This window comes from Falco peregrinus, chromosome 5 (assembly GCF_023634155.1).
Source record: "Falco peregrinus isolate bFalPer1 chromosome 5, bFalPer1.pri, whole genome shotgun sequence".
Lineage (NCBI taxonomy): Eukaryota > Metazoa > Chordata > Aves > Falconiformes > Falconidae > Falco > Falco peregrinus.
The window spans coordinates 61,911,019-61,923,413 of NC_073725.1; the positions used below are offsets into that span (position 1 = coordinate 61,911,019).

The 12,395-nt window shown below is 54.7% G+C and overlaps 1 protein-coding gene across 1 annotated transcript in view; it reads left to right on the forward strand.

Annotated features, from left to right (window-relative positions):
• Positions 1-2,780: 2,780 nt before the first annotated feature.
• The window catches only part of WNT9A (Wnt family member 9A), a 60,398-nt gene continuing 50,783 nt past the window's right edge, over positions 2,781-12,395 (forward strand). Inside the window, exon 1 of the mRNA XM_055806532.1 lies at positions 2,781-2,926. Within this exon, the coding sequence (XP_055662507.1) occupies positions 2,832-2,926 (95 nt within the window). The 5' untranslated portion in view covers positions 2,781-2,831. The remainder of the gene's footprint in view (positions 2,927-12,395) is intronic.

The window sequence follows — 12,395 nt, forward strand, 5'->3', positions numbered from 1 at the left end:
AGAAACACTCAAGCGAAGCCTCCCGGTGACGATATACGTAACGCTGCTCGCCCTCCCCTCCGCCCGCAGTCCTTTATTGCGTTTTCTTAAGGTGGGGGAGCTCAGGCAGGAGGGTAAGGACACCAGGGTGACCCCGGACCTGGTCACCCCGCATCTGGTCCTCATCCCCCGAGCTCTCTTCAGCGAAAGGCCTCTAGATGGGGCTTTAATGCAATATTGCTGCTGGCCTCTGCCGGGCTGCCATCCTGCAGAGCCGGGGAGGGAGGGCTGCCCGCCTTCCAGCACCCATGGGTGCTGGGGATGGTGGCACGCCACTGGGAGAAGGGAGCGGCGATATTCCCAGACCCCGGCAAATCACACGAACATGAGGAAGCCGTTGGCTACATTGGATTTACACCCTACCCCCCCCCCCCCCCGCACATTTCAGCCCCCACCCCATGGGATGCTGAGGCTCGAGGTGCAGACCCGTGATGGGGGCCCCCAGCCCTCGTGCCCGGGGGGCGGAGGTGCCCGTGCCAAGCTGTGCACCGTGCTTTCCCACCAAGCTGGCTTCCAGAGGTTCGCCCAGGGGCTGGGCTGAGACGTTTTATACAGCATCAAAAATTAAAGCAGCTATCCCCTCTGACACCGCCCCCTGCCGCGACCCCTGACTCCTCTGTCCCCCACCTCTGCTTTTATGCTGAATATAAGCGGAACGCAGTTTGTGCAGCACTGGGAAGGCTGGAAACACCCAGTGCAGGGTGAGAATGAAGCTCCGAGCTCCCAATGCTGCTGCAGGGCTATTCCAGGACATTGGTCCATCCCCATTAACCCACCCCCTGCGCGGCTCCTGAACCAGTTTGTCCTCAGACTGGGAGGGGGGGTAGGTCAGAAACACAGGCAGCACCACCACATCCTCCGAGGGTCCCGTTGCCTCGTCACGCTCCTGGTTGTCACCCCTGGGGACGGTGGCCTTTGAGGTGACACGATGGCCTTTGAGGTGACACGGTGCCAAGTGCGTGTCCCCCCCGTCCCCATCCCTGCGGGGGAGGTTCAGCAGCGTGACACAGACACGCTCACCCAGGGGAACCTTTTTGCTCTTGCATGGCGGCGGGTGCAGAAATCACCTCAAGGATGACGACGGGAGTGACGTCACCGACTGACCTGCAACGACGCTGCTGCCACCCAGCACCAGCCGAAGCGCTGACATTCAGGGTGTTAACTGGTTCCCAGACAGGGTGCTGGGCGTCCTGCCTTTACCATGCATGGCTTTTGCACAGGGCTGGGAGTGCGTGCACGCAGGTGTGCAATGCTTGTGCCTTTCCACACCTTTTGCACCACCAATTAGCGCTGGCACGCTGGATCAGCCCTGGCCCACCTCTCCTTTGCAAGGCTCTCTAGCGTTTGATTCAAGTGGCATGTTTAACCCTTGAGCAGGTGCTCGGCCCTTGCACAACGGCTGTGTTCTTGTGTCATTGCTGTACTTGCAGCTGCAGCCCTCACGTGACCACCCAGCTGTTGCACGCTCAGCATGTGCATGACTGATTGCCCCTTGCATAGTCCGTGCATGGCTGATGAGCCCTTGCACATCCAACCCTTGCACGCACAGTGCTGGCACAGCGCTCCAGCTGTTGCATGCCTGGTCTTTGCATGGCTGCTCCACCCTTGCACCACTGCTCATCCCTGGCACATCCAGTCCTTGCATGACTGCACAGCTGTCCAGCTGTGGCACCTCTACCCCTTGCACAACCACCTGACCTTTGCATAGCTGCCCATCGCTGCATGTTCAGCCTTTGCATGACTGTCTTGCCTTGTCCAGTTTTTGCATGCCCAGTGCTGGCATGGCCACCCCTTGCACACCTGATGCCTGTGCAGCTGGTTGTGTGACTGCCCCACCCTTGCACATGCAGCCCTTGTACACAGAGCCATTGCACACACAGAGACATTGCACACACAGCCCTGACACACACAGCCCTTGCAGACACAGCCCTTGACCTCCCAGCGGTGTCACATGCAGCCCTTGCACATGCAGCACGTGCACACGCAGCCCTTGCCCTCCCAGCTGTGTCACAGCAGCCCTTGCACAGCAGCCCTTGCACATGCACCCCTTGCACATGCAGCCTGTGCATACGCAGCCTTTGCACACACAGCCCTTGCACATTCACCCCTTGCACATGCAGCCTTTGCATACACAGCCTTTGCACATGCAGCCCTGGCACATACAGCCGGGGCACATGCAGCCCATGCAAACGTAGCCCTTGCACAAGCAACCCTTGCCCTCCCAGCTGTGTTCAAATACAGCCCTTGTACAGCAGCCCTTGAACTCTCAGTGGTGTCACACGCAGCCCTTGCACATGCACCCCTTGCACATGCAGCCTTTGCATATGCAGCCCTTGCACATGCAGCCCTGGCACACGCAGCCCTTGCACACACAGCCCTTGCACGCACGGCCCTTGCACGCACAGCCCGTGCCCGCCCGGCCATGTCACAGACGCCCTTGCACTCGCAGCCTTTGCACGCGCTGCCTTCGCACGCGCAGCCCGTGCCCGCCCGGCCGTGCCACCGCCGCCCCTCCCGCCCGGCTCCCCCCTCCCCCCCCGCCCGGCTCCCCCCTCCCCCCCCCCGCCGCTCCGCTCCGCGCCGCCGCCCCGCCCCCCTCTCGCCGCTCCCGCCTCCGGGGGCGTGGCTCTGCGCGGCCCCCGCCCCACCCCGGCGCCCCGCCCCGCCCCGGCCCCGCCCCGCCGCCGGCCGGGCGCTCGCTGCCGGCCGCGCTATAAGAAGCGGCGCGGGCGGCGGGGGCCGCAGCGGGCGCGGCGGGGGAACGAGATGAGCAGCGCCGGCGCCGCTGCAAGATGCTGGATGGACACGTCCTGCTGGGATGGCTCTCCTCCTGCGCGCTCCTAGGGCTGCTCGCCTGCGCCCCGCGGCCCTCCGCCGCCTACTTCGGGTAGGTGCCCAGCGCCCGCACCCCCCGCCTCCTTGTTAACTTTTAACTTTTTTTTTTGTTGTTTTTACAAAAGGGGTTTTGCACCCGCCCGCGGTGGGGATGCTGCTGCACGCCCGTCGCCAGCCTTCTCCCGCGGTGGGTGCGCGCATCCCCTCCCGCCGACGCTGCCAGCTGCCCCGCGTCGGGGGTACAGGGAGGGTCGGCCCCGTGCCCCTGGCTCTCCCCGCTGCCCCCCGAGCAACCCTACCCCCCGGGCGGGCTGCTGGGCTCGCCAGCCGCCGCAGGTTGCAGCCCGCCAGGGACCGCGGGCGCGTTGCCTTCCGCGCTTCCCCGATGGGACGGGCGGCTGTGCTTCGCACGGAGGGTCCCGTAGCGGGCTGGCCGGGGGGCTGGGCGCCGGGTGCGTGCCGTACCCTGCACCAGCGTGGGGCAGCGCTGAACAAACCCCCTTCCCCCCCTACCCCCGCCGACTTAAGCACATGCTTCAGCACCAGTGCCTGCTTGCGGGTCCCGCCATCGCCCGGCGCTGTAGTTATTTTTGTTGTTGGGCAGGGGACATGCATGCTGCCTCCCCCCCGGCATGCTGCAAAGCTTATTCCCGAAAGAACTGAGGGTCCCCAGCCCCGGGCGGAGCGCGGAGAGGCGCGGAACCGCCGCATCCCGCCGCGCTCACCTGTGCGCGGTGCAGGGGCGCGGCCGGCAGAGGGCACCAGCAGCCCGGTCCGCGCCGGCTCCGCGCCGCGCAGGTGGATCCCGCGCTCTCCCATCCTGGATCCCCCTTACCCGGGGCGGGGGCCCGAGCTGGAAGAGCCAGATAAAACCCGCTCACCCCTTTCTCTTTAACCTCCCCCGCTCCCCAGCCGCAGCTCTGTGGCTTCAGCCCGCAGCAGAGGGTCTGCTGGCCTCCCACCTGCGCAGCCCCCCCTTTTGCTTTCTTGGGGTGTCGGTGTAGCTGCCCTGTTTTTTTAATTTAAGTTTTTTTTTTAAAGACTTGTCCCAAAATGGGGTCGTTTTACGAGGGGAGTGGGATGCGAGTGCCTGGTGGAGAGTTTTTGGTGCAAGTTCAATGGAGAGTGATGCTTCGTGCTGCTTTCTGGGATGTTGTGGTGTGACCGCTGGTAGGAGCCACTGGCCCGGCCCTGGAGAATGTTTTAGCAGACTTGAGGTTCCCCCCTCCACCCCCTTCTTTCCAGTAAAACAAATCCTGGTGTTGAGGCTTGTCCATTGCTTGTGGTCTGGCAAAGTTTTCCAAACAGTGCTACTTACATCTTCTGCTTCCAACTCCAGAACCATTTAACTTCTGCTGGGGCTGGTTTTCTGAGGAAACAGCCTGTCCTGTGTGTGCAGGTTTTCAGGAAAAGCCCTCTCCTCCCCCAGCAACAGGCAGAGGGCCGTGCCGAGCCCGTTAGCTCGTGTGTCTGCTGAAGACCACCAGCACTGTGCAGTTGTACGGTGCTTCTGGGACTGCCAGGGTTTGTAAGGAGCTTGGCTGTAGCTCTCCTGTTAATCCATGTGGTGCTAGTATCTGCTGTAGTGCAGCAGGTAACTCGTTCCAGTTGCTTGCTCCTGGGATTTCTCTTTTGGCCTTGTGTAGCTGGTGTAGATTTTAACTTCAGAGTGAACGTGTTGAGCCAAGGAAGTGTGCTGCTAGCTCTGTCCTGACCACTTTGGGTTATTCTCTGCCTCAGCCCGGCTGCCGTTTCTGATTTGAGACTCCCTCTCTGGCAATAAGGAGGGGAGAGGAGATGCTGCCAGATGTGCACCCAGCCAGATGTGCGCTCCAAGTGCTCCAGGGCTGCTGTGGTGTGCAGTGAAGTTTGCTTATGCAAAGCATCCTGCTCTCTGGTTAGAGCCACAGTGAAGGAGCAGCATCTGCTGCTAATCTCCTCTTTGTTCTTCCAAGGGGCCTGAAGCAGAGATTGCACTTGCTGAGCTGCTGGGGATATGGGGAAACAGTCGTGTTGAGGTCTGGGGTCCCTGCTAATCCCTAGCGATGTGCAATCTAACAAGTATGTGTGGAAGAGCTGAGCCCTCCTTGCTGTGGGCTTCTGTACATCGAGAAAGAAAGAAATTGTACCTGGTAAAACCTGTATGTTCCCTCAGCTCTTAGTGCCTCTGCCAAGTGCCCTGTAAAAGCTGGTATTAGCCCTTTTTGCTGTGTGTAGAAAGCTGGCCACATGTGTGGAGGAACTGCTCCAGGTGAGGAAGCACAGCTGTTTAATACAAATCTTTCCTGAAAACCTGGATGCATTACCCTTTGCTCAGGGGCTGAGCTGAAATACTGAAGTGGGCTCAGTTAATCCAACCACCTTTGGAGGTGGGGAAGAGATGCTCCTTCCCAGTCAAAGGCAGCATCAAAGCCACAGTGATGCCTTTTGGTGGCCTGCTCGACCCTGTGCTCTGGGTGCTGGCATCCCCAGCAGAGGCGGTGGGGTGCAGAGAGCAGCAGGCGGCTGTGTTAAACAGATGTCACGCTGTAGCTGCGGTGTGTCTGCTCTGTTCTGCAGTTTGGTGGGGGATAGGGACAGCTGTGGCTGATCCCTTCCCCCCCATCCCCAATGTCTTATTTCAGGGAAAGAATTCAGTTTCTCCAAATGTGTGGCCTGGTGGGGAATTAGTGCATGGGGACAGAAATCGGGCATGGTTACATGATAATGAGATTGTGTCAGCATGTAGTTATGTCTCTCTGTCCCACAGGGGCAGCCAGCGAGCGGGAGGGGATGCTGGGGTGGGAAGGCTGGTGGCTGGTGCTTCTCTATGTGTCTGGCTCTGTTCCTCAAGGGATGAACAAGCAGCCAAAGCTGATAAATGCCCTCTGGAAGTAGAGCTTGAGGTAGGTGAGAAAGCGTTGGTGTGGATGCGGTCCTTGCTGCTGACTTGTTCCATCCTCGGGCTGCCTGTTCTGGAGCTGTGCTGGCGGTAACAGCTCGCTGTGTGTGTGGAAGGGATGGACAGGCTTCTCCCTTGCCTGGGACTTTGCTGGCAGTCTTAGTGCTGCTGACCACCTCTCCGGTGCAGGGGAGAGGCAGGTGCCAGCCTGACTGGAGGTAGTACCCAGCAAAGGTAGGACCTGGGGTGGTGCTGGTGTGCAGTGGCGAGCAGAGCTGAGGCCCTGCAGGCACCTGCTTAGAAGGGCTTTGCCAGCCCAGGCTGCTGGGAAGCAGCTGGAAGAGGTTGGCTTCAGGGACGTGGTGATGCTACAGCTCCTAAGCCATGTCTGATGATGAAACTTCGTGATGTTAGAGTGGAGAAAGTGAAGCTGAGCAGGGCCTGATGGCTTGTGCTAGGTTTAGTTGCCCATCAGGGTTCCTGCTGCTGTTGGGTGCGTTTAGGGTAGGAGTATGTATGGGAGTCTGTTCCTGGCTGAGCCTGTACCAGAGGGGGAAGCATTGCCTTGGGATATGTCAGCTGAGACTGGCTTGTGGAGATGCGCTGGCGGCTCTCAAAGTGAGCCTGCTTTCATGTTCAGCCATCTCCTCTGCAGCTGGGCTGTCTGAGAACGAATTTACGCTGTTACAGCTGGCTGGTGGGGGTAGTTTGGAGCAGCCCCAGACTGCTGGGAGCCCTGAGAAAGCGTTGCCTTTCACTGCCTCCCAGCTCTGCTCCTCTTGTACCTTACAAGCTTTGGGTGCCCAGACCTCCCCTCCAGCTCAGATGTGGCTGGGGGTGGTGGAAGTGCCATAGTGGCACCTGGGACTTGTTGGGTCTTGCACTACTGGCCTTTGGAAGAGGCAGGTGACAAGGTTAGCTGTGCTGGGATGACAGGCAGGCTGAATAACTCCAGCCCTGCTGTGCCCTGGTGCTAGGGGGAAGGCAAACCAGCCTGCAGGAGCTTGTTGCTTGCCTGAGCTGCCTGGTATGTGGACCTGAGGTTGCAACCTGCCCAGGCCATGTACTAAACCCCCTCTGTTTCTTTCTGGGTGTTGGGTTTTGTAGTCTGATAGAGTTGTGAGGCACCCCTTTACTTTCTTGCTGGAAGAAGTGTTTGCTTCTGTGGGTTGGGATTTGCTCTGCTTTCCTCCAGCAGCAGCAGGGCAGCTCTGCTCCCCTGCAAACACTTGTCAAGACAGTAGTAACGTTACAAGTGGCTCATGCTTACATAGTGTTTATATTGACAGATTGCAATGTTCTTCATAAATGTAACTGATCTGTACACTGCACGCAGGCAACAGGAACCCTTAAATGCTCGCGTGGGGGAGAGGGAGGGAGGGGAAGCATAGCTTGTCCTAATTTACCAACACATCACTGGCCAGAGCAGGTTCCTTGCTGCACAGTGGTTTTTTTTTTGGTGTGGGAAATGCAATATAGTTTTGTTCCCGTTGGCTGGTGCAGAGTAGGTACCCTGGTTATGTTTTAGCTGCTGCTGGGGATAGAAACCGTGCGATTCAGGGTGTGATTTTGCTAAAATTCTGTAGGAAGAGATCTGAGTTCTGGAGTTGAAGGGGTATTCGGGGCTTGTGACCACCCTGATGGGGAGGGCTCTTAAGAGGGCTGGGAGTTAGCCTGAGTTTCTGAGCTCTGTTGCTACAAATGTGTGGCATCAGCTTGAATGTCACCTCCAATAAAAGCAAGCCCAGTGGCGCTGGCAGGCTTTGCTGCCTGTTTTTTCCAGCCGGTGGGATACACTATAGGTGCTAACATGGCTGTTGCATATCAAGAATTTCTGTACCTGTCACTTGATGGTGGTGTGGGGCCACACGCTGGCGCCTGCAGCTTCGGCCGAAGGCGTGTGAACTTCTCAGGAAGCTGTTGCGTAGCCAGGCCACAGCGTGTTGGCTTTCCAGACGCGCCGGTCGTCTCTGGCGTGTGTGAGATGGAGCAGCTGGTTCTCGGCACAACCCAAAAAAACAAAACCTGGACTCGGGTGGCGAGGGAGGAATGTGGCACGCAGGCAAACACAGCTGGAGCATAAGCAGGCAGCTCCTGAGGCTGGCGAGGCAGCTTTGCCATACCACCCTGTGGTGCTGGCTCTTTTCTAGGTGGAGATGCTGGGTTTTAAGGTGCTGGATTTCTGGTTTTCCTTGGAATAGGAAGGGTGTGCCTGGCTTTTTTTTTTCCTCCCCCCTGCTGCTTTTCAGTTGAGTGAATTGTCATGTAGAGACTGATCTGAGTCCCTGACTGGCTTCTCTCCCAAAGGTGGCCTCTCTGGGTCAGTTCAAAGCAGTGTTTAACCTCCTTTGCGAAGGGGAGCCCATGTCCAGCAGCAGCATTTGCTTTGTAGATGCTTGAAGGTGGCACTGGATTTGATAGTGCCGTAAGGGTGGTGACAAACCCAGGAGCATTTGGAAAAAATAACTGTGTGCAGCTAAGGTCTACAAAGATGTGTATCTTCAGTCCAGGGGACCAGGATCTGTCCCAAATTAGGCTGGGAAGTACATGAAAGCTCCTTCCACTTGCAGTGTACTTAGAGGATGGAGCAAAACGTTATTCAGACAGGGTAAGTTAGTATGTCTTACACTTATGTACCAGAATGACCATGTTGCTTGAGACTTGCAAATCCCTACCTTGTGCCTCAGTTTCCCATACTTGGAAAGATTCTGAGGCTATTTCTAAACTCAACAGTGAGCTTCATGTATAACCTCTGTGTCCAAATATTGCATGGTTGGTTTTTTGTGTTTGTTTTTTTTTTTCCAGGGATCACCAGTGCTGCAGATGACTCCCTAGGGAGAGAAGATGGCTTGTTAGGAGAATACTGAGTGTGTACTTGGCAAAGCAGGAGGCCAGTGACTTTCTTTAGTGTGACTGGTGATGCAGAACCAGAGACCAGGAATCTATAGGACTCTGCTCTCCTGGTGAAAGGCCTGGTCAATGATTAACTTGCTTTCTGGAAGCTGCTAACAACAATAAAAGGGAGTCCAGCCTCACAACCCCAACACAAAAAGCCCATGAGTGTTTAATAATTAAAGGCCTTGTGCTTTATCGCAGGGTAATGAGAATTGCCTTAAAGCTTATTCAGTGGTAGGTAATTGAATTAGGCTGTGGTGATGGGAAGGGGAAGGGTTAAGTGGAAGGTCTGGAAGACTGCATGGAGAAGCCAGTGTGATGCTTCTTAGTTTGAATCTTTCTGACCAGACTAGGTTTTGTCAGTCTTTGCTGCTTTCTTCATTTTTCTGTCAGTTTAATTCACTGTGCTGGCAGAGTTGGTGTAATTGCCTCCTGGAGAAGATGTTTCTGTCCCAGGGATGCTCCATTCCCTTCACTTGAGGAGATACTGACAGTGTTTTTATTCCTAAGGTTTTCCTTGGTGAAATGTTGGCATGTAAAGGCTCCTTAAGACTTTTTTTAGTGGAAAAGCCAAGCCAGAAGACACTGCTGAACTAAGCCATCATTGCAGTGCTCGAGTAGCCAGAGGAGGTGCTTGAAGCAGTGAGCATCACTAGTTTCCACTGCACGTGGCAGCTTCTGGTGCAGAGCTGACAGAGCTGCACTGGGGTGGTGCCACCTAGAAAGCTCAGCTCAGGGTTGCTGAAGGCCAGACTTGCCTGCCCTGTCTCCGTATTACAACCCTGTGCATAGCTGCCCTCTGAGGAGAGGGACTTAGGTGGGGAGGGGGTTTTGAAGCTTTTTTGGAGGTGCTATGTTGGAATATCCCCACTGTGGAGACAGTCTTGAACATGGTCTCAGGTCACCAGAGGTACAAGGACTTCTGCTGCCAGGAGCTCCATATGGATCCTCTGCTCCAGTTATATGGAGTAATGTGGCACCTTCATGGCTTGGATTCTCTGGTCACTTGAGTTCTGTAGAATAGGAATGGGCCAACTCTTATCCTAGTGTTTGCTGTCTGAGGCATTTGAGGCGAGGGCTCAATGCATTAAAACTGTCCTGATCTGCTGCTGTCTGTGAGGTGCTCTCTCTGTGCCTGACCATGTGGCTATAGCTACCTCCTGGAGAGAGCACCCTTGTGTGGGATGGCACTTGCCTAGTTCATGCTAAAAGCCTATGTTAGATACAAACATCATCCCAAGTTCCCTGACTGCCCAGGTAGTGACCTGCCAGCTTCCCCGAGGATGTATGTTGAAGCAATCAAAGAAGTCTCATATACCTGGCTTTCCAGACTGCAAACACGCTGAGCCCCTAGCTTCCTTCCATAATGAAGCAGTCTTTCTCTCTGCAGCCAAAAGAGCTCTCCAGTGGCTTGTAGCGTGTTAATGCAATGGGGTTCTCAGCCTGAGCAGCCCTCAAGCAGAGGGCCTGTTGCTTGCATTGTTAAAAGCTGATGGGGGGCAGGGGGCTACTCTTCCTCCTGCAGAATGTGGCTGCAGTGATACTGGTGCTGCAGGTCCTGGACCAGCACATGGTCTGACTGCAGGCTGGGCAGGTAGGAGATACCTTCCTGACTTACTGGACCAAGAGCTGGGGAGTTAGTTCAGCTCAAATTCAGTAGGAGCTAGAAATTTATTATGATGCTGGGTGGAAGGGGTTAACCCTTTAAAAGCTGTTTTTTGACATCTAGCTGCAAAGTTTTCCTCTTCTGATTTCAGCTGTGCTTTTAATGTTCCCCTGGATCATGGCTGTAAGTGCTAATGAGTCTTATCTCTTGAGATACTGTCATAAAATACACTTATGAAGTTTATCAGCTCAGTAAGCTTTACATTTTATTGTAATGTGTGTTTGCACTGTGCTAAGTAGAACAGGGAGTATTTTGACTACATGGATAAACATAGCAGTTACAGCATTTGCTTTAGCTGATAGAAAAATCTCTTCTGACTCTTTTCCCTCAGCCGTTGCAGAGAACTCCATTTCAGATGGATCCAGCGGGTGCTAGGTGGTCTTTCAGTCTGCTTGTGACCTTAAATCATTCTTCTATAAGGGGTGGGGAGAATTTTTTAATTCTGTTGCTGCAGGATTTCTTTTGGGGGAAGGGGAAATGACAGGTTAGAAAAACTCGTCCTTTGGAAAGAACACAGAGCAAAACAGCTCTGCTGTACACCCGCTGCAGAACATGCAAACTCAACAGTATCTGACATTAATGCTGAGTCTGTGCTGGCTTGGAAGGTAGCATGGAGCGTGCGGTTCATGTTGATGGGATGTCAGGCTGTATGGGACTTGGCATGAGTTTTGTGAGTGGATTCATTTGGCCTAGCTCATTAAAATAACATTAATTGGATAGCCAGGTGCTTATGGAGTTTGGGGAGAAACTAACTTGCTCTGAGTTCTGCATTTGCTGTGCACTGGGTGGACAAGTTTCACAACTTGTTGTTTGAAAGCAAAAGTTTCCTTTCTTGGAAAACCTGCTCTGAGTCTTCCAGAGACTGAAGGAGCATAATTGGCTATTTGTTGTGCATATTATCTTCATGTGCTGGAGAGCAACATGGGATTTCCCCTAGATGTGAATGAAGCACTGAGATGCCCATAGGAATAGCTGAGCTTAGCCTAAAAACCTGTCCAGTGGCACTACCTGGCTAAGGTAATCCTGGGAGGAATGGACAGAAGTTTAGCCAAACCTTGGTCTGCTGTTGAACTTCTCTGACACCAAATTGCAGAGCAGCCTCCCAAAGCAAGTAGTGTCAAGCAACCTTTGCTTTCAAAGGCCAAGTCCTTTTGGAAGAGGTCAGCTGATGAACAGAGAACTGGCTTCCATCTTGGTCTAAATTTTTTTCCTCCATTGTTAGTCCAGCAAAATTAAGTTTACTTTGAGGTACCCAAGGGTGTGTCTTGAGCCTGACCCTTGGGCAATGCCTTCATGTGTTCCATGCAGGTAGGTGAGGCAGGTTGCCAGGATAAATTGCTTTGCACAGAGCACATAGCTTGACAGTGGGCTTCCTGCTTCTGTATCATAAGCACCTTTTAACTTCCCAAAAGGAACTGGTTGTGACTCCAAAAGCATCAGTGCTGCCAGGTGAGCATCTAATAGGATGGACTTGCCCATGTCTTCAGGAATACTTGTACTAACTTCTAGTCAGAGCAAGTTATTACCCTTTAAATTCCACCTCCACAAAGTGCCTTATTTATGTTCCCTGCTGTCATCTATCACCTGGATGTGACAGCTTCCCCAGCTCTGCACATGGGAGTGTGCTGCATGTTGCTGCAGTGTGCACTGGTGCTGGCTGCCCCCTCTGTGGGCTTAGCTGGAGGGGCTGATGGTGGGGGGCTGTAGGATAGCAGAGTGCTTGTGTTAGTGCCCATCTGCTGAGCTCTGGCATGCACTGCCTGGCAGGTTGCTCTCATGCCTTGCTGTCATCCTAGTGGACTTCCCCACCTAATTGCTTAAAAGAAACTGCACAGAGGCATCACTGTGCCCTGGTCCTCATGGGCTGCCTGCAGCTGGTTCCCAGTCTAGCTCTTGCTGTGTGAGCCCCTGCTGTCTCTGGTGCCTTGACTGGTTTTACTACTATGGTGAGCTCAGACCTTTAAATATTCTCATTGTAATGTCTTCTCTGTGGGTTGAGAACTTTTTTAAAATTGGTGATCTCGTGCTCTGTATTCCAACAAAGCAAGCCAGGCAGCCCTGGTGGGGCATATCTGTCCT